The sequence below is a fragment of the Lactuca serriola genome, chromosome 9 (genome assembly GCF_051521515.1).
Source record: "Lactuca serriola cultivar US96UC23 chromosome 9, Lser_US96UC23_V15, whole genome shotgun sequence".
NCBI classification, from domain to species: domain Eukaryota; kingdom Viridiplantae; phylum Streptophyta; class Magnoliopsida; order Asterales; family Asteraceae; genus Lactuca; species Lactuca serriola.
Genome location: NC_136416.1, coordinates 61,051,685 through 61,074,043, shown reverse-complemented (window position 1 = coordinate 61,074,043; position 22,359 = coordinate 61,051,685). Strand labels below are relative to the sequence as shown.

Here is a 22,359-nt window from a genome sequence, read left to right as displayed (position 1 = left end):
CTAAAGAGGAGTTGGTTAATAGCGCGCGGTACCCTTCCCCTGGGTACTTCTGAAGGTTGGATAAGAGAGACGACTGACGATTCGTATTAGGTTTTCTTATTAGGTTCTAAAGAACCTTTATTTGACGCATAAGCTATGGTGAAAGTTCTCTTTACACAGCACTAAGAATTTTCACATGGTCGCACCAAGTCGATCCATGATTGACGGCAGTGTCGAATTTAACAAAAATCGACATGATATGGAATGAAGATCAATAGGACCATGTGCTGAACAGGGCACACAAGTTCTTAGCGTCTCGGGTTTCGTCCATGGTATCACTATCACAGATACTTGGACCGATAGAATTAACACGGAACTCTAGGGGGTCCTAATGTTTCGGAATAATGTACTTTTCAATAATGGATTTCTCACGAGGCCTCTCCATAATCGCCTTGTATACACTAGTCATGCATAATTAAGATTACAAGGACTGTTGACTGAGCGACTCCACTCTAAATCCACAACCCAACGAGGAACAGGAGATGAGGCAGCATCACTCACTCGAGGTCTATCAATCTTAATTATAAATGGCCTTAATGTATATACTAAGCCATCATAACTTTACCTGATGGGTTATTGATTGTTACAACAGTTCTGCGACTTTCGCCTTAACGAGGGAGTAATTACAATTAGAATTTACTTATTAAAGTTCTCGGTTAGCTACTTAGGATTGAGAGACGTACCAAAATTCTATCTGGTTCCTTGATGCTTCCCCTATGCATTAGGGTTAGACTCCTCCTGTGCCTTTATCATTTCCTTCAATTGGGCAGTTCCTCTTGAGGTGCCCAATCTCACCACATAGATGGCATATTGGACTGGTCCCCACATTGGTGGTTGATGTAATGAACTCAACCGAGGTTCTACAGAAGCGAGCGGCATGCCCCTTCATGTTGCACCTAACGCAAAAGAGTTCTTGACAGATACCATGATGATGGTAGTTACACTTGCTACAGCGGGGAAGGTTTCCTAGATATGGTCTTCTTGGAGTCGAGACGTTAGGATTGACAGGGGCATTGACCACTTTAGCTCGATGCCCTTCGGAAGGTCCTTAAGTCGAGGTACTTCCCTCCTCGTTCTTAAGCTTTCTTTTCAGTGGATTTAGTTGGGGTTCTTGGGTGGCTTTACACACCGGTGCTGGTTGCTGATGTCCATTGCTTTGATCGGGATTCCTAATAGGGCTCTTGCTAACATTGGCGTTGTTAGCACTCAGATGAGCCATGACAGCGGCTACGGCTACTGAAACTGCAGCTCTAAACGTAGCTTCATCGAATTGAAGGATCGGCGTCTTACTAACGGGTTGGGTACGTTTCTTCGGAGGCATGGTTTTTCCTACACTAAAAGGAACACAAGTTGATGAGAAACGATAGTTAACCCTATACGTATCTTTCTTTATTATGATAGGCATAAATTTTTCCCGCGCCTCGGATTATGGTTATCTGAGCATCGGCCTACATCCTTATGATGCAGCCAAGGTAAAAGGGTAGGAGTAAGTGTATCGGAAAGCCATAAAATGGATGTCGTTCCTACTGAGTTATCTTTAAACTGGGGGGTTCACTCTCCGGCTTTGAAAAGATTTGAGAGAAGTTCGGAACGAAGACCACGGAAGAAAAGGCTCAGGAAAACTTATGGCTAAACACTCTAAATCGAGATTTTGAGATCTGATCTATTCGTATTAATCACGGTGGGAAAGACGATTTTCCTAACACATAGAGTGATTAGTGTAATCACTAACTCACTAAACTGTATTATTTTATGGATTTATTAACGTGACGTTAAAGAGGTAGAGACACTCCTCGGGTTCCATGCATTGGCTCCCTCTGTCCACCTCTTATTCCTGACTGGAATAAGCATTGGTTTTCTTCGGGTACTTATCTAAAGTTCTCTTCTCCGGTAGACATATTGAATTTCTACTCCATCTTACTTCTGATTCTAAATCTGAGTGTCATCACTTCATGATGGATGACTCGAATCTCGGAAGTTCAGGCGAATTTCCCACTGCTGTCCCTAAAAGGTGTAGGCACATGGTGGTTTCAACAGTCTCGTCCCTGTTCATTCATTTCCTAATTGGAAACCTTCTCAATGAACCTCTTCTGGGTCTGTATCGACTGTTCTATCGATTATTGAAGTGGATAAAGTTTTCTAAAGGGTTCCATGTGAGAATGGAAATGTCTAAATAATCCTAAGAGATTATTAAAAACATTTTACTGGGTGATCCATATCGAGTCCTGTTACAATTTAATAGTGTATAGAAATCATATATAAATTAGATCGGATAGGCCTTCGAATATGTGATACCACTCTATATCCACATCCAAACAAGGAAAAGGAAGTAGAGTGAAAACACACATTCTTTGCCTATGAGATCCTCACCATATATAATCTTGGAAGTATAAACTTTGTAATCATAGGTCTATCAATAAGGATCTCTTTTAGTTTTTCACACAAGGTTATTTATGGTTCCTAAAATACTCCTATAGTATTTTAATTACTTGCTTGATTCTTATTTTCTGAACATGCTTCTGGGTTTATTGTGAATCTCTTGGTATCATAAAATACTCCTATAGTAATTTAAAGTTTTTGTTTGACTCTAGCATTCCTATTTGGTAAGTTTCAGAGTTGTTGCAACACCACCATCACTCCCAAGCACACGTTAGTCGCATCTCGAATAAATATACTTGATCGGGTTATATTTATTCCAGCTTACGATTATATAACTGCCGAGGTTTGACGGTAGTGGTCAAAATCCAAATACTTTTATTCTTATTCTTCTTGTGATACTTTGTTCGGGTGTTTAGATTCTGGATGTTCTTATACTTTTGTAAAATATGGTTATATTTTAAAGTATAATTCTTGGTCAGATTGTTTTATCCCAATGTATTTATAGGTTGTATATCTTTTATGATTAGATATACTGAGCACACTGTAAACAATGCTCTGATACCAATCTGTCACACCCCAAAACCGAGAACGGCGGAAACATTCTGTGGTGGAGGACGTCATGTCAAGTATCACAACATATGCAGTATAGTAATCAAAGTACAACAACCATTGCAATAATAGTAATAATTTTACATAGGTTACATTTAACAATAACATCAAAGTAGATATAGGAAATAACATAAGTTGCAGCTGTGTACTAGGCTTACTTCGCAAAAGCTCCCGGAGTGTACCTGTCTACCGATGACCTGAGAATACAAGTTATTTTGAAAGCGAGTATCAGCCTTTTTAAATGCTGGTGAGTTCATAAGTATTTAATGACATTGGTATAAATACATGTTTTACTTCAAAATAATCTCACACAATGAAGGTGATTTGAGTAGAGTATTAGAATCCCTTCCATAAAATCCTATATTTTCTAATAAAAGTAGTCTTCTACCAAGACCCAATTGTTTTATGTTTAAGAAACATTTTCCTATTAAAGGTACTATCTTTATCAAAATATAGTTTTTACTTTAAAGAATATGTGAGGAAATCACAAGCAAAAGTAATAGGGAAAATAATATTTTTCCTCAGTAGTAACACTGCTGGTTAACAGTAAATAAAACATAGACTCCAGGAAGTATTAAGTGAACAATACACCTCGGAGAGTCTAAAAGAATGAAATACAGACTCCAGGAAGTATTAAAGGAACAATACGCCTCGAAGAGTCTAAAAGAATGAAATACATACTCCAGGATGTATTAAGTGAACAATACGTCTTAGAGAGTCTAACACAATGAAATACAGACTCCAGGAAGTATTAAGGGAACAATACGCCTCGGAGAGTCTAAAAGAATGAAATACAGACTCCATGAAGTATTAAGGGAACAATACGCCTCGGAGAGTCTAAAATAACCTTTAATCTTATGTAGATTAGTTTAACGGTTTAAAATGTAGCCTAGGATATAACTAGGAAAATATATCATGATGGTTTCATATATAGAAAATATCGTGATAATACTTCTTCTCTTAAAGCCATGAATTATAAGGTAAATGTAAAGATACTCATAACCATACTGATTGACGATTGAATACTTGACGACCTACTGGCGTCGAAATGAATGTGACATTTGTCACCTCTTGGCTTGGTCAGTCGGGACTGTAGCTAGCAGTCAGGATATGGGAGTGTCAGTCCCGTATAGATCTATACACACAATGCCCGCTCTCACTCCAGGAGACTCTGGTTACCAACTTGAAAAATGGTGGAATCTGTGTCATGAGGATGTATCTCGTGTTTTGATTTCTATAAACCTTTCCTTTTACTAAAAAGTATATGTTTTAGAATATAGATATAACTAAGTTCTCCTTCATGAATGTTATGGTTGGTTTCTAAACTATACCTATTATAGTTTACATGAGAGGTTATCTAGATGCCTTTGCTACCCAAAGGTGATGAATAGGCTGATAGAACTTTTATGACTATATATGTATACATGATATATAACTAATAGTTAGACGACTTTCGGACGGATAACCATTACCCTAAAGCCACATCCAAACAAGGAAAAGGAATTAAAGCGAGTTAGCCTTCCTAAGTCCTTTAAACATTAGTTATATAACTATACATATACAGGCATGCATTTGACAATATAAAAGTATAAAAAGAAGTTTTTGGTAAAACCTTTGGAAAATCTATAAATAAGAATTTATGACTTGACGTCAGTTTACAAAAACAAGATTTGAAAACCTTTAGCTGGATAAGAACAGTTTTACATGTAGAAATCTATTTGCTAGCCAGTTATTAATCACATGTGATTGATCTAATAACTTACTAGTTTAACTTGTATCCCCCCCCCCCATAGAAGCTTTTAAAATCATCAAAAAAAAAGTTGATTAAGGGGTATGAACTGACCTGACGTGGGTGATTCGGATGAACGGACAGTATATGATGCTAAGTGTCAAGTTAGGACTTGAACACACATGCGAATCCTATTTAACATGTAATGATACATTTAAGTATCTAATTAGTCATTTAACAACTAATTATGCAAGTAAGGATATCCTAAACCATGAAAACACTTTGCTACAAGTGCTAGGAGTACCAAGGGTTGCATATAAAGAGAGTATGGCCTCACATTGGAGTTTACTCCTCAAATGGTGGCCCTTAGGGGTGTTTACAGTTTCTAGACCAATTCCCCCATGCGTTTACGGTCATAAACTCATGGAAGTGGTGCCATTTCATGCTCAAAAGTCTTATACCACTCAAGGAATTATGCTAGACTCGAATCAAGGGCTTAGGAAGTGATTGGGGCTCGAATGAGTGCTTAGAGCCCAAAAACACTAGTGTGTGTTCTTCGTGTTTTGAAGTACACTTGAAGATCTATGAAAAAGACAAGATTTCATGGATGAAATCGTGTAAAAACACTAGATTAAGTTTTATATGAACGAATCTAGGAAGAAAACACTTACATTTTTGCGGATTTGTCGGAATGAGTTTATGATAGTTGAGAAAGAATTCTTGGTGTTCTTGAAGTTGGAAGTGTAAAATGAGCAAAAATGTCTTAGTGTCATATTTATACTCTTTGGGGTTCACGGCCGTAAACTCCATGTTTACGTCCGTAAACTCCAAACTTTTGGAGGTTTGCGACTTACATGATATACGGCAAACTCTAAAGTATACTTCCTTATTTTTGTTTGTTTGACGAATATAAAATAAAATACTCGAACGGGCTTAAATCCGGCCAAAAATGTTTTGAGATGAATTTGGCTAATTTTTTATGTGCTTGTTTGCGGAGATAAAACAAATGAAAATTTCGGGTTGTCACAGAAGTTTACTATAAAAAAGTCAATCTTTTGGGAAAACATGCATACAAATCATTTACAAAAATTTAAAAGAAAACAATCTTAAAGGTTTTTGTGTTTGATTGAAGTCTTATGACCACTTTTGGAAATATGTTATTATATTAGAGCTTTTAATTTGTAAGTTTGTTATACAAATTCGTTTTTATATTTTTTTTCGTTTTTGGATTATTATAATACAGTTGTTGTATATTGTGGTTTAATCGTTAATATATTGATCATATGTTATATATAGTGATGTTGAAAATATTTAATTAAATATTTTAAATATGTTATTTTTTTTTGTTTTGTAATTGTACCGTTTGAAAAATATAATTAATTAAAACTCATACATATATTATAATTTCTATCTCTCTCTCTCTCTCTCTCTCTCTCTCTCTCTCTCTTTATGGGGAAAAATAGAAATATGTTGAATATATATATATATATATATATATATATATATATATATATATATATATATATATATATATATATATATATATATATATATATATATATATATATATATATATATATATATATATATATATATATTAGCCGTTTACCCGCGTCAAGCGACGAGTGCGAATCCATAGGCTTTGCTCATGTTCCATGTCTCACGAATGGTAAAACTTGTCTGAAATCACCTACGAAAACCATTATCTTTCCACCAAATGTGAGCTTCACCGCATTGATATGTTTCATTATACGATCAACCGCTTCCAACACAATTCTTTTTTCCATCGTCATTTCGTCCTATATATTACTTTTGCAGTCCGAAGTAGTTGGGCGGTACCACTTTGTCCGGTAATCTTGTAGACTATTTTCAAGATCCAGAGGAATTTTAAAGCATGAGTGAGATGTGCTCCCTCAGACACGTTATTAACCACAACATCCGATGAAGCAGTCGCGAGTGAAATATGACCAAATGAATGTATATTAGCAAGTAAAGGGATCAATCAGTATTTTTAATGTAAATATTAGCAAGTTATTACATGTTTAAAAGAACAATAAATGACCAATTGGTGCTAAATATTTATAAGCACATTACTAATGGTGATAGTATTTGCAAGTGAAATCATAATTATTATTAATTAAGTTTTATTTGTCACAAAAAAGTTGTCATGTCGGCTTGTCACAATCATATCCTTATTGACAAATGACCATGCCATTTATTTGTATATGACAACTAATTTTTGCCATTTATAATGACATTTTAAAAAATATATATCACAATAACGTAAAACAATATCTTTTACAACTCCAGTATATATTTATATAGCAACATATGTAATATTTCAATCTCATTGAAAGAGTATTTATGTTTGATTCTAAATCAAGACTTTTATACCAATTTAATAATTTCAAGATGGACCCCACTCATAGTATTATGAGACTATTAGAAACAAATTAATTCAATAATCTATTATCAACATGCTATTTCGTAAAAATAAACTCACTAAACAAAATTTGAAAATTACAGAGCCAGATCGAATTTTAACTAAATACAAATCAAAATCAAAATAACATTTATAATTTCCATCCTTGTAATCAAGAGTATCTATCAGATAACAAAACCCAATCCTAAAATTTTTGTTAAGAGATCACGTAATGGATGTTCATCACCGATCAATGCAGTCTTCACAAGGGAGTTTTCTTGCCCTTCCAACAACACTGATATCTTGCCTGTAAAATTATTAAGATTTCTATTAGAAAAAGCTGAACATATGTTATGATTACAGCAATAGAGAAGCAAAATACAAAGTTTGGCACATTTTAAAGGCTTCAAGTTACTCTTCTGTAGGTTGGAGTTTGGATACATTCAAAAACATCTTTAGGTAGTGACTTCTTCTTTTGCTCATAAGGGGCATAAGTCCTATAAAAATCAGAAAATGGGATGATATATATCATTATGACAGACCATCCACTCAAATCTTGTACAAAAACCATAAAATATAATATCCAAATCGGTTAGACAACATGCTAATCTCATATCCAGTCCTCAGATACAGAATTCAAAAAATTCATAAAAAATCATATCAAGATCTATTTTTAACTTCAATTACATGAATGTTTGTTGTCATGTGCCATCAAGCATATAATTACATCTACTTCTCATTTGCTACAACCACTCTATCATGAAAGTGTGTTAGCTTATTCAAGAAATTAAAAATTTTGTGTATTAGTTTATACCACATACCTGATATGTTGTCATTGCCAATAAATAGGCATACCTGCATGGTTATACATGGACCAACATTTTGTCTGGGTTTGCACACATATGCCTATTGATGTTGTATATCCTTTCCACCTACAAGGCTCACTGGAATCAGGCAAGGAACTCCATGTCTGCAATCACACAACAAATTTTTTAATTAATATTCTAATAGATACAACTTTAACATTTTTGTGAAAAAAAAATATGATGATGTTAACTTATTAGAAGTCAAGAAACCGAGCATTGTTTGCTACTCCCCTCTATGTTAATAGAACACCAACTTCTTTTTTACCTAAAAAATATGAAATTACCTGTAAATTTCATAGATGCCTATTAGAAAATGCACAGATACTTTAAACAAAGAGTTAAACAAAGAAATAATTGACAATTTCATTCAAATAATAAATGTTGTAGGATGCAACTAAAAAAAAGAGGTTCAATAAATCATCGAACAAAACTAACATTGCTTTCTGCTTTTATTTATCTGAATATTTTGGATATAATTTTCTTGGATTAAAAAAAGAAAATGGTAATAACAAAAGATAGAAACTTACCTTCCACAAAGTATTAGTTTAGCATCCTATATGGTTTAAAGACCAAAGTTGTAAAGAAAATTCTCATAATGGATTTTTTGGTTAAAAAAAACATCTCTTCACAGTACCTGCAAGGAAATTCTTATATTAGTTTTTCATATGGTAAATCAACAAAGGTTACCATGAATTAATTGGCGCTAAAAAACCAGTTAAAAGCATAAACTTTCCTAGCACTTAGTTTCAATGAGTAATTTATGTGATCCTAATGTGAGGATAATAAGGTTTCTATCAGACAAAAAAATTATTCGAATGTCAAATACTTTTTTCCAAATTTTTGTACCATTCCACTAAATTCTTAAAGTAAAAAGACAATATGAGAGCACCAACCTTCCAAAAATGAGAAAATTTGATCTAGTAAACGGATTTTTCATCTCATCAAGGCTGAAATGAAGGAATGCAGTAGAGCCTTGACTTCACCTATTCACACAAAGATTCAAAAGGGTAAAATATTTACAAAGATTAAAAAAAATCATAAGCTTCGTTCTATATTACGTATTTTCAACCATTTTTATCAAAGTTGGTTACTTTTAGAAGTAGTATAGAAAATTATTCTTGAAACGAAAAATGAAAACATGGGAAGAAGGGATTACATTGACATAGAGTGAGTGTCAATTAGTTTCTGAATATTCCATGGGTGCAACCCTTGAGACATAGATGCTAGTGAGTATCAGGGAGACGACGGTCAATTATGGTGGTACAAAGGTAGTAGTGGTACCAGGGAGGCGACAGATCTAGGGTTTTGAGTGTGTAGACGTTTTAGAGTTATGAAGCCCATACAGATCCAGTTCTTTGTTGTCGCCATCATCTCTATGAATCGACTGCTTCGCAGACCTGCAATCGTTAGAGTAATAGAGATTTATGAAATATGAGACTGAGAAAGTGTCAGATAAATATGATGTTACCTTTAAATAGATATAGAGAGTGAAAAGAAACGAAGAGGCACTACTACTTTTTTGCATCTATGGTTCCAGCTGAGAGAGAACGATTGCATCAAGGCTTAGGTTTCAAAGGATTTTGAAAATGAGGGATTTGATCTTGTTAAGAAATAAGGAGAAGATGCTGAAGATTGGGGAAGAGATAAGTCAGTTGGGTCAATTGTTTGACCGATTCAATTGGCTACAATATAGTTTGATTAGATAAGATTCGGTCAATCCTTTGACCGATCCAATTGACCACAACATAGTTTGATTAAATAAGATGCTAAGCGAAGTATTGTATAATGCATAAAGTTATTATAAATTCTGCTTTAAGGGTTATACCTCTTAAAATTCAGCAAAACATGCTAAATGCATTTTAGGTATACATATATATATATATATATATATATATATATATATATATATATATATATATATATATAGAGAGAGAGAGAGAGAGAGAGATGGAAAGTATAACATATGTATGAGTTTTAATTAATTATCTTTCTGAAACGGTATAATTACAAAAAAAACATATTTAAAATATTTAATTAAATATTTTCGACATCACCCTATATAACATATGATAAATATATTAACGATTAAACCATAATATACAACGATTGTATTACAATAATCCAAAAACGAAGAAAATATAAAAACGAATTAGTATAACAAACTTACAAATTAAAAGCTCTAATATAATAACATATCTCCAAAAGTGGTCATAAGACCTCAACCAAACACAAAAACCTTTAAGTTTGTTTTCTTTCTGAAATTTATATATGATTTGTACGCATGTCTTCCAAAAAGATTGGTCTTTTTATGGTAAACTTTTCACTAAATGCTAATTAAACATAATATAGGTTATAAAACTTTTGAGAGTTAAATCATAATTAAGAAAACTTTTGAGTTGCATTAGTTAAAAAATGGGGTTTCAAATTAATATGGTTTGAGGAAGTTAAAAAAGGGGGTTTCAAATGCATGAATTCAAGGAAAAAATGCTAGCTTTATAAGTATGTATGATGTATGATATACATATATATATATATATATATATATATATATATATATATATATATATATATAATAGATTGTAAAAATTTCAACATGTGTTACTTAATTAATTAATTAATAAAAATATTAATGTTTTCAAACTCCTAACTCTTAAACTTATATTATTTAATTTGTTAGTTAACTAAAATATTTTTCCTACATAAAGATAACATTTTTATGTTTGGTTACTCATATTTGTTTATGTAATTAGAAAACAAGGTGTACATAGAATGACTACTTCAATTTCACATAGGAATCGATATCACTAGAGAGGTATGTTGTCTTTAACCGGTGGTAGGAGATCTGCATACCCTTTTTAATTATTTATATTAATGCTTAGTAATATCTATTTTATATTCCTATTCACCTTAATTTTTTAGGTACAAATTAAGGAAGAGGATTATCGGTGCACCAACATAAAGTCAAACCTACACCTTGCAAAATATGTAATTAAAATTAAATATCATATACTAATCGACTTATTTTAAAACTCTTGATGACATTTATATATAATGATATATTTTGTATGACTTCATTCTTAATTTCAATGTTTAATATTTGAAAGTTCATATATGAAACATTGGATGTTTTGGTGTAATATAAATAGTGTAATACAAAGTTTATTAGTTCAATATTGTTTATTAATAGCTCAATCCAAACAACTTATTTCTTATTTTATCCAAAAAATATTATCGGACATAAGAAAAGTAGTTTATATTAATGCTATACAAAAACTTATAATATATATATTGGATATTATAAAAGTAAAAGCAATGTTTATAAGGTTTGGACTATATTAGATACTATCAAAATATAAGTTGATTGATTTTTATGTTATTTGATAATTCGGTTAATACCCAAAACATGACTAAAAACGTAAATTCCAACATATTTCTATTTTTTCCCATAATTATTTTAACCACTTAAATGAATTCTTGCGCAACGCGCAAGGTTATGCCTAATGCAAATATAAAGATGATGGGAAGGGGGAAATAAAAATGAGAGGATGTGGGTTGGGGTCTAGGTTTTGACAAGGGAGAGAGAAAGAGGGGGAGAGAGAGAGAGAGAGAGAGAGAGAAAAGCGAGTAGTGGGCGTGGGTCCTTTTAATAATAAGTAAAAGAATTAAATAAATGGAAAAAATAAATTAAAAGGGTCAAATAGTCTTTTCAATTTAGGTGATGACTAAATCTCAAGGAAAGTAGGTTAAAAGGACCAAATCCACAAATTTGAAAAATCGTTAGACTAGATCAAAAGAAAATGGCAAACCACATGGACAAAATTTGCCATTTTTTAAATTTAACATTTAATTTAGACAAAACTGCAAACATGAAAATGTCGTTGTCGGAACAAGATCTTTGAAGAACATAGAAAAAGTAAGAAATCATGATATCTCTATGGACCATACCCAACTATTGAACCCTAAATTGATTAGAGAAATATAAGGCGGTGATGAATGAGCGTAATTTGAAATGGGTTGGAATAAAGAATAAGGATTCAAATCTTGTGAGTTGAATAACCTGAGAGTAAGTCACTTTTAATTGGAGATGGTGAGACCTTTAAATCTTGAGAGAGGAGTCTGAGATAAAGATGGTAGATACGGTGAAGAGAGTGTGTGAGAGAGAGAGTGTGTGTGTGTATGCGTGTGTGTGTGAGTGTGTGAGTGAGTGAGTGAGTGAGAGATTTGGCCATATTTATTTATTAATAAAACATTAAATTAAGTAGATAAATATAAAAAATGTATCAGGAGGACATTTAGTCTCTTTAGTTTTCCGAGGGACCAAAATTGCATGGAAACTAGCTCAAATTGACCACCAATCCAAAAAAGTTCTGGTTTGGACCAAATCCTGAAAAAAATGAATACGTCAGGGACCATTTTTTTCAGTTTTGTCTGTAGTTTATATAGTGAGTCTATTAATGAAATGACTTCATTTATGTAAAATAATCACCTTGGCTTGATGTGGGTCCTTTGGTGTATTTTACACATCTATTTTGCATGTCTAATTCCATTTTGCATTTTAGTTCTTAATTTTCACGATTAGTTAATAATAGGGGCACTTGCATGTTTTGTTCATAAGATCTCGTACTTCACCATTTTTGAATTATTTTGTAGGCATTATGGATTTGCGAAGTAATGGAGATTTGGAGCAAAAGGGAGAAAAGATGGACTAGACGAGTCGTAGAAGGAAGCTTAAAGACATTGTCCAAAGTCGTTACACTTCATCATAGTAAACAACTACACTTAAAAAGTAGTCACGTTGCACCAACATGGATTGTGTTTGTCCTTTTTATCACATGTTCAAGAAACGCGCTTTGGGCAGAAGATAATCTATAGGCAAAGTATAGATTAAAGACCATTAGGAGTTTCAGCAAAAACGCGGTCGAGTGCCAAAATGCACAGTCGTGTGCCAAAAACACACTATTGTGAGTGCTAAACTCACGATCGTGAGTGCAAAAAGTGCGGTCATGAGTTTATTTGAGAATTTTCTGGTCAGTTACCAGATGAGCAAAAATAAAGGGAATATGCTCATTTTTCAGGAGGACGATTTTTGGAACTTTTCTGGATGATTTTGAACAACTTTTGGAGAATTTTAAAGACTTCTAATCATTTAAAACACTTTGATTTTCAGTTTTTAAGAATTAAACCCTTTCAATTCTATTACTTTGTTTGATTTGTTACTAGCAATGTGCGGCTAAAAACCTTAGTTTCCAATTTATGTTCAAAACTTGGTGATCGTTTAATTTGAAGCGTATGACTTGATTTTTGATTTATGTATCTATTCTAGTGATTATGTGACATCCCCTATTTTCCTAAATCGAAAAAAACTTTTATTTACACTTTCAAAACCATGTTATCTTTGTTTGCGGAAACTGACCAATTTTATTAAAACATCTTGAGTATAAATGTTGTTTCAAAATACAAAAACCCTAAGGATGTCATAATCAGTACATAAAATAAGTTATAGCATAAATACATAATAGTCGTTAATTCTATTGTAGGTTGTCTCTCTCATCCTTCCTCTTTGTCATGCTCAGATACATGACTCTATCATATATATATATATATATATATATATATATATATATATATATATATATATATATATATATATATATATATATATGTATACACACACACACAAATGTATAAATTACTTAAAGAAAGAGAGAATTCTATTGCAGGTTGTCTCTCTCATCCTTTCTCTTTGTCATGCTCATATACCTTGTCAGTTAGTGAATACTAGTTGTCCCACTTTGGCTCCTCTCTATCATTGATGCATATTGATCAATCTATCTTGCTCTTATCCCCAATCATACATACATACAAGTTCTTAATACTTGTCTTAGCATATTAATAGCTTTTGACTCTTAAAGTCAACTTACCCTTTTAATGGATCTTTAATCTATCTTTTCATTCTCTATATCTTAATCTCATCCAGTTAATAAACTAAGCATCCTATTATATCTAATTCATTATAGTATACTCTAATGCATCAAATTATAATCCAATTAGTTAGGGTTTCAAACCCTAGCTTCACATACATTGATTCCACCATGGAAATAACTTTCTAAGCTTGGTTAAAGCTTCTGGACGCTATCAATAGCATCATACTTCATCTATATGCTAATTAAACCAATCAATCTAATCAATTCATCAAAATACCCTTAAAGCCCTAATTAGCTTAATAGAGGAGTAGATGATTACTTCATGTGTTTTCTACCTTCAATCCAAGCCATATGCACCCTAGAACGCCTCTTGCCCCTTCTAAAAATATCCATTTTACCCTTTTGGCCAAACTGCATCTTGTCATGCATTCTTTCTGTATAATTTACTCATCTAATCTCATCTTAGTGACTTAAACTCTTCTTAACCAATTTCATGAAGTTAAAACTTTATATTCTCATATTTTTCTCATAAATGACCAAATTGTCTATTTGGTCAATATTTGACTAAAATTCAACCTTCTCAAAATTTCGGTTTCTTACAACCAGTTATAAAATGGAAAAACGCAATTGAAACTCAGGTGTTACAATCCACTTATTAATAAGTTGTAAAAAGTTTCAAACACAAGTGGTAATCCTAAAAACTATAAATATAACTATTTAATATAATATGGCAAATGGTGTATCAAATATCATTTTCCTCTTTTAAAGCAAAAACGACTTACTCTCTTTAGTCTCCCCCATCACCTACATTCTACCACGTACAACGAAAGCAAGATAAAACACATTGTCCTAAAACATAAAACCATCTTTGTCCACAATCATGGAAACATGAAATAAAAAGAAATGGTATTAAGCCAAAATAGAAGTCGCATGCTTAATTAAGTTCATAAACTAGAAAGTACGTAAGTGATACCCTCCATTGACGATCCTACAATCTTATACTGATTTTACCCCTAAATCGATCATGTTGTAATCAAGATTTTTGTTTGATGGTAGGATTGTCAAGATCGGTCATTTTGACAACAATGGCATAAACCATCAATAATAGTTTTAAGATATAAATGTTTTAGTCAAATTATTTTTTCTATTGGCCAATTATCTCAAACTCACAATGTGTGGGAATTTATTCTACCAAAATTAGAAAAAACATTATAGTTGATACAATGCAAGAGTACAAATGTATAATTATCAAATCATCTTTACCAAACACACAATTATAAAAATAATAAAAAGCACGATAACTGCTTCATCTGTTTTGTTGATAAACGTTATTGGTAATTTTAGTTTCATATCAACAACTTTTTTCTTCTTGGTAGCAAATTTAAGGACAATGTTGAGTTAACTTTGTGCTACTTCGGTTCATTTTATGATAGAATCATAGAATGGTGAGCAAACAATGGAGAACCACCCAAACAGATTCAAACATGAGCGCAATGCAAGGAATTGTATTGGAAATATGACCTTAGAAAATCAATAGAAGGAATGTTATATCCGAATTTGTTGTAGAACCAAGTACCCATAATTGGAAATTACAAACGTACAAGTCTCTTCCACAATCATTTCTTAAACTCCGTATCCTGTAACAAAAACCATCTCCACCAGGACACTGCCCTCATTCTATGAGCCCCCCTCCCCTACCCCGCTGAACTCTCTTGGCTTTTATCCCTTTATCTAAAGGTATATATGTATATATACATTCCCTCTAGAATATTATACCAACTTTTTCTAAGTACTTATATTAATATAAAAAGTTGGTGAGAGGGCAACCACATCCACGAACCCTGGTTGACTCACTCATCGTGTATATGTTTGTTTCTTAATAATAGAGGAAACTGTAGGTGCATACATAACTATTTACGTGATTCCCATTATTACAAAACAGTATCATTTTGTTGTTTTTAATTTAAACACAACATGAGATTCATGTTTCTGCTACATGCATGATGCATGTGTAACATCTTAATGACAGAAGTTTACATTGGATATAGGTTAAAGTCGTAATAATGTCAGAGAGTCAGACGGGTAATGGAGCTCACACTGTTCAGTCCCATGGCAAAGAACTCGCAAGAGAGCATATGCATGATTGGTTGGTCCTTTTGCTCTTAGTATCACTCGAATTGTTCCTAAACCTTATCGAACCTTTCCATCGTTATGTCGGGGAAGAAATGATGACCGATATGAAATATCCATTTTACCAAAAGGATACCATTCCTATGTATGCAGTTCCGGTATGAATTAGTTTTGTTATTTTAACGAAAGAGAATGTAGTTTTACTTGAATGTAATTTTGTGTATACAAAAATAACAACGAGTTTGATGTTGTTTCGATTTATAGTTATATGTAGGAGTATTACCATGTATGGTATTCCTCATGTATTACATGCGTAGAAAAGATGTCTATGATCTACACCATGCTGTCCTTGGTGAGTCTTTACCCTTTTTTTGTCTTTTCAATTAATATGATCCAAATCGACCCATCGATATATTAAATATGTCTATAAATTTTTATAATAAAGATAATGAACTATGGTTTAATAAAAAGAATTTACCAGGTAATTATAAGTATGTTAATACATTTTGGTGACCCATTTTCTTAATTTTTAGCTACAACATTAAAATTCACCAATTATTTTGACATGTTTGAGATAGAATATGATGCAAATCGACCCAAAAATTGTCACATTTGTTAGATCCTGTTAGTAAAAAAAAGTAATAACATGATATCTGCTGGTGGAAGTTTAGGTCTTTTCTACTCAGTTCTGATAACCGCAGTCATTACTGATTCGATAAAAGATGCCACGGGTAGACCACGACCAAATTTCTTCTATAGGTGTTTTCCTGATGGTAGAGCGGTATGAAAGTCGCACTTTCTTTTTTATTATATTTTTTTATGAACACATTAATGTTTGATCAAACGAAAATGAGTACAACATAAAAATTCTGATTCATGCATGACATGTGTAGGAGTTCGGCGAGGATGGAGATGTTAAATGCCATGGGGATAAAATGATAATTAAGGAAGGGTATAAGAGCTTTCCTAGCGGGCACACTTCATGTATAAATAATCTTGACTTGTTATTTTTTTCTTTGAGCTTGATATATATTTTATGAAATAAAGAACATATATATCTAATAAAAAAGAATGCAGGGTCCTTTGCGGGTCTTGGCTTCCTTTCTTGGTATTTATGTGGAAAACTTAGAGCCTTTGATAACAAAGGTCATGCTGCAAACCTCTGTATCGTTGTGTCTCCATATCTTTTCGCTGCACTTGTTGGAGTGAGTCGTGTGGATGACTATTGGCATCACTGGACAGACGTTTTTACCGGAGCAATCATAGGTAATTTGCACATTGTTGTTGGCTTTATACTTTTATTTATGAAGAGAATCCTGGATTTAAATTGTTTTTTTTTCGGAACTCCAAGAAATATTAGGGTTTAAAAAAATAATCTACTTCAAATAAATATATAAAGAGAAATTAAGGGGTGTTTGGGAAACTTTTTAAAGTTAAAAGTCATTTTTGGCTAGTGACTTTTTTTAAAAGAAAATCTTTAAAAGTGTTTGTATTTGTTTTTAGGGTAAAAGTTAACTTTTAACCAAAATTACAAAAAATAGGATTTTTGACTTTTGAAACACTATATTTTCCTTCTATACAAAAAAATCATTTTAAAATATCTTTTTTAATACACAAACATCTTTTGGATATTTTTTAACTTTTTGGAAAAGTTAAAAACCAAAAATTATTTTAAAAACAATCTCAAACATCTTCTAAATATCCTTCTACTTTATTCATATAAATATTCCTACTATTTAGATGATGATATGTCACATTAGTATACTAAAATAACATTAAATTTCATTAAATAACATTAAATTTCATCATAGGATAGATTTATTTGTAAGAACAAAATTTAAGACGATATTTAATTTCTCTTTAAATGCAAGAAACCACCTTATATGGTCTTTTTTGTGTGGATAACGGTGTTTTCCTTTTTAAATTGTTTAACTAATTTGGATATAATTTAATTCAGTAAGTTGTATAACTTAATGCATAGATAAGGATTTAATTGAGAAAATATGTTTCCCCATTTATAACTCACTAGTTGTAAAACCCGTATATTATACGGGTTAATTAAAACATAATGTTAAATATGAGTGATTAAATGAGAAGTTTATTTCAATTTGAAATATGAAATAAGTGAAAATTATGAAAAAAAAAAACATGCAAAAAATAAATTATCTAAAATTATGTGTTTAATTATTAGACCCGTGTACTACACGAGTTGTTATAATAAAATGTTAAATACAAGTGTTTAAAGTGTATATTTATTTGAAATTAAAATTGAAATTTCAAATTTGAAATTTGAAATTAATAGTTATTATAGTAGGTTTAATTTATGGAAACTAAATTAATGATATAGTGAAAATGAATAATGAAGTAATTGACAAGTGGAAAATAAAAATATTTCAAAATTATGACAAAATGACATGTGGTCAATTAAATGAGAGAATGACAAGTGGCAATATCATTTTCATTTATTAGGGTAGATTATTTTTATAAATTTGTTCTTATTTCTTATTTCTTTTTAAAAAATATGTTCATATAGAATATCTTTAAACATTAGTTATTCAAACAATGTTAAATACGAAAAAAAAGGATTTAAAAAGTTTATTATTGCATGTTATAGTGTTTCTTTTATGTAACTTCTCAAGGAAAATGAGTAATTGCCATGAAAAGATGGCATAATTAATTGTTTGAAAAATCAACCACCTTAAAAGTATTATGCAACAACATATTCTCAAAATAACTTTAAAGATTGGTTATCCAAATAACATTGATAAAAAGGATTTAAAATGATTATTATTGCACATTATTGCAAGGGCGAAGTTAAATACATGGTAGGTGAGTCCTATTATCTATCTTATTTTTTAAAGCTTATGGTGAATTAGGAATAAATTTAGGAACTATCTTTGAAAAAAATCATAGGACCTATCTTTATATCGTTGGGTCAAAGTGGGTGATCAATTTTTAGGATTAACCATTTTTATAAGTTGAGCCACATCGACAACGAAGTAAAACCTATGTGATTTTTGTTACTAATTATGAGAAATTTATTATGGATTTTTAAGTAATTAAGTTTTACACCTTCCACTCCAACCGTTACGTGAAGTTATTGAGTAAATTTAATGATTAAAATCCTAGACCGGTTCAAGTTTAAACCAGTTTTAGTCATTTAAATATTATTTTCGTATGTTGAACGTCTTTATTGGTTTAATGTTGACCTGTCAAAAGAAAGATTGGTTTTTTAGGTTAAATCTTTCATTATTTTTTGAGTTTGAAATATTTTCAATTTTCTTGATCGAGTATAGGCAAAACTTGCATTAGTAGAGGGTCGAGTCTAACTAACTCGTTAAGCACTCGATCAAGTTGTCAGACTTTCACAACACTGCATACACCCGACCAACCATTAGTATTTTTCACATTTTCGTTTTAATTAGTTTCACTTAAATAAGAAAACACATGGTTATATATCCTAGACTTGACATTGATTGTGTTAATTTTGTGATTAAAAGGGATTTAAAATGTTTCTTATTGCATATTATAGTGTTCTTTTAGTGATTTCACAAGGAAAAACAATTTATTTGCCATGAAAAGTTGGTATAATTATTCAAAAAATAAACCACCCTAAAAATATTGTGTAACATATTCCAAATAATCATATCCTCCTTAATAAATGAAGGTTTTTTTTTGCCACATGTCATCTTTTCCTTCATTTGGACACATGTCATTTTCTAGATTTTTTGAATTTTCTATTTTCCACTTGTCATTTTATTATAATTTTCATTTTATTAAATTAAAATTTCACATTCAATATGTAAGATAATATATATGTAAGGTATTTATTAGAAATGATTTATATATGTAATGTATTCAATGTATTAAAGTCTCATTAATTTAATAATTTAAATTTTTTCTTATTTTTTTTATAAATTCAAACTTCTCAAATTGTTAAAATTTCATATTTAATTTTTTTTTAAATAAACCCATGTAATACATGGGTCTCATACCTAGTCTTATTTATATATACAGGAACAGTCGTTGCTGCATTTTGCTACTTACAGTTCTTCCCATTCCCGAATCACGAAAATGGTACTTTGTTTGGCCTTCATTCTATTAATTGTTAATTTTCATCGTCTAAATGTATGCAAAATTACCGTTTTGACTTTAAACGTATATATAGGTTGGGCGCCACATGCATTTTTCGCGATGATGGAAAGGGAACGCTCTAGAGAGGCTGCAAATGCGCATCATGATTTGGAAGCCTAGAAAGGGAGAGGAGACATTGAGCTACATTTTATGGAGATTGTCGTATATACACAAAAAATAGCTTAGTTTGCATCTACACATGAAATATAGACGGGTGATAGTTTTTTTAGAGATATATCATGCAAAATATTGCTTGCTCGAGCTTCTGAACTTAGTGTTGGGATATTGTTTGATGTATTACTAGAATAACCCGTTTCCCTGAATATATTTTGGGATTTTCCAAACACAAAACTAATAATGTTTAAGGAAAATTTCATCTTATAGAGACACATGATCATCATATGAATGTGTATTTGGGATAATTTGTTCGTAAGCATTATTTTAAACATGCTCAAGTACCATATATCTTATGCATAATACCTTTTATAAATGTATAACACAAGTCTTTGTAGTGAAAAAATTGAGTCAACCTTACCTAATACATATATGGAATAATATAATAGCACTTAATTCAGTGAGTATGTCTTGTGATAAAAAAGATGGACATTTCCAAATTAATAATTTTAATTATTTAGGTCATCCATAATGAAGTGAACTCATTAGATTTTAATTGGTCGTTACACTATCATTCTACCCTCCATACAACTCTTTTAAATTTTCTCTATAATACATTGGATTCTATAAATTTCAATGGAACATATTTATAAAATCTAATTTATTAGATATTCAATAGTTAAAAGGTTTCCTTTTTCCCATTTAGAAGTTCAATGATCATTGAATGCGAACATGATAGCTTATAATGCTAGTTTGATACATCGAATTCCAATTAGGTATGTTATCTCATTCAACTCTATCATTAAACTATGCATTGTGGATACTCTAAATTAATGTACTTAGATGAAAATTTTCAATCATATATCTACTTATTTTAAATGATTTCAAATTGTCCTAACTATTTCGATTTATAGTCTAACCTGACCTATATAATCATTTTATTATTACATATAGGTCAAACCAATATAAACTTTAATTTTTTTCTTTACATTGCAAATATATAAGGGATAATTATGTATCTTTATTATGTATTATACTAATGAAAAACACCACAAATTCGAATGTGATTTTCATTAGTTTATTTAGTTAACATGATATCAAGAGCCTAAAATATAAACAATCCCTAGTTTTTTTTTTCTCAGCACCTAAATAGTCTTAATCATCCTTGTCACAACCCACCATTACCTCTTGCCAATCACTTATGTATTTCTATATCAGTGACCACTACAACTCCTTCACCCACATGCGCTTATGTCGCCTCTTGACCGTTCATCTATCACTTATCCATTTCTTTTCTAGTTATCAACAAGTATTGATGCCCTTTCATCCTTTTTCTTTCCTTTAAAAACAATCTACCAGTGTCGTTTCCGCCCTACATTACCTTCTTCTTTGCTCTTTTTTTTTGTAAACCACAATTGAACCTTCTTGCTATTGTTTACTAATATATTCATAACTAACTGCATATTTAATGCATATTTCTAATATTTTTAGCTACAATTGTGCTTAATATGGTGTAACGCCCCGATTCTCATGTATTGATTTATATAAGAATTTTCTTGATTTCAAGGTCTACTCGACGAGTTGGTTGCCCTACTCGTCGAGTAGCTGCAGGTTGGTCCACATGTTTTAGTTACCTACTCGCCGAGTCTAAGAAGGAACTCGACGAGTAGGAGATAGCAAATGAAACCCTAAATTCCGGGGTATTGCACTTTATTTAAAGGATCATTGGCCTCCCCCAGCCTCCCCTTTACAGCTCCTTGGCACCCTTAAACCCTAAATCGTGTGTGTGTGTGTGTTTCTTTGGTGTGTTAAAGATTGGAAGAGGGATCTTGGTGAGGATATTGTTTTAGGTACTTCTTCTTCGAAAGGAAAGGAGCCGACATGATTGTGGTGCATCACACCACCACTTTTCTCACCATGATGTTCTTGGGATTTGTACTCTGACATTATTATTATTTGTTTGAGACATATGATTTATGGTTTTTATGGTATGGGATAACTCAGTGATGTTTT

The 22,359-nt window shown here is 31.6% G+C and overlaps 1 protein-coding gene across 1 annotated transcript; it reads left to right on the top strand.

Annotated features, from left to right (window-relative positions):
- The first annotated feature begins 15,585 nt into the window (after positions 1-15,585).
- On the top strand, positions 15,586-20,675 carry LOC145073027 (putative lipid phosphate phosphatase 3, chloroplastic). Its single transcript, XM_079019576.1, has 8 exons — positions 15,586-15,705; positions 16,017-16,256; positions 16,363-16,450; positions 16,770-16,879; positions 16,992-17,082; positions 17,176-17,364; positions 20,116-20,175; positions 20,267-20,675. The coding sequence occupies exons 2-8, from the start codon at positions 16,032-16,034 to the stop codon at positions 20,350-20,352; spliced, it is 849 nt and encodes a 282-aa protein (XP_078875702.1). The 5' UTR covers positions 15,586-15,705; positions 16,017-16,031; the 3' UTR covers positions 20,353-20,675.
- Positions 20,676-22,359: the final 1,684 nt, after the last annotated feature.

What these genes read in the sequence shown, in the direction of transcription:
- LOC145073027 (XM_079019576.1), top strand. Translation starts at nt 16,032, where the DNA reads ATGTCAGAGAGTCAGACGGGTAATGGAGCTCACACTGTTCAGTCCCAT. An exon ending in TCTACACCATGCTGTCCTTG is followed by an intron (nt 16,451 to 16,769) that starts GTGAGTCTTTAC and finishes GTGGAAGTTTAG; the next exon opens with GTCTTTTCTACTCAGTTCTG. An exon ending in TCCTAGCGGGCACACTTCAT is followed by an intron (nt 17,083 to 17,175) that starts GTATAAATAATC and finishes AAAAGAATGCAG; the next exon opens with GGTCCTTTGCGGGTCTTGGC.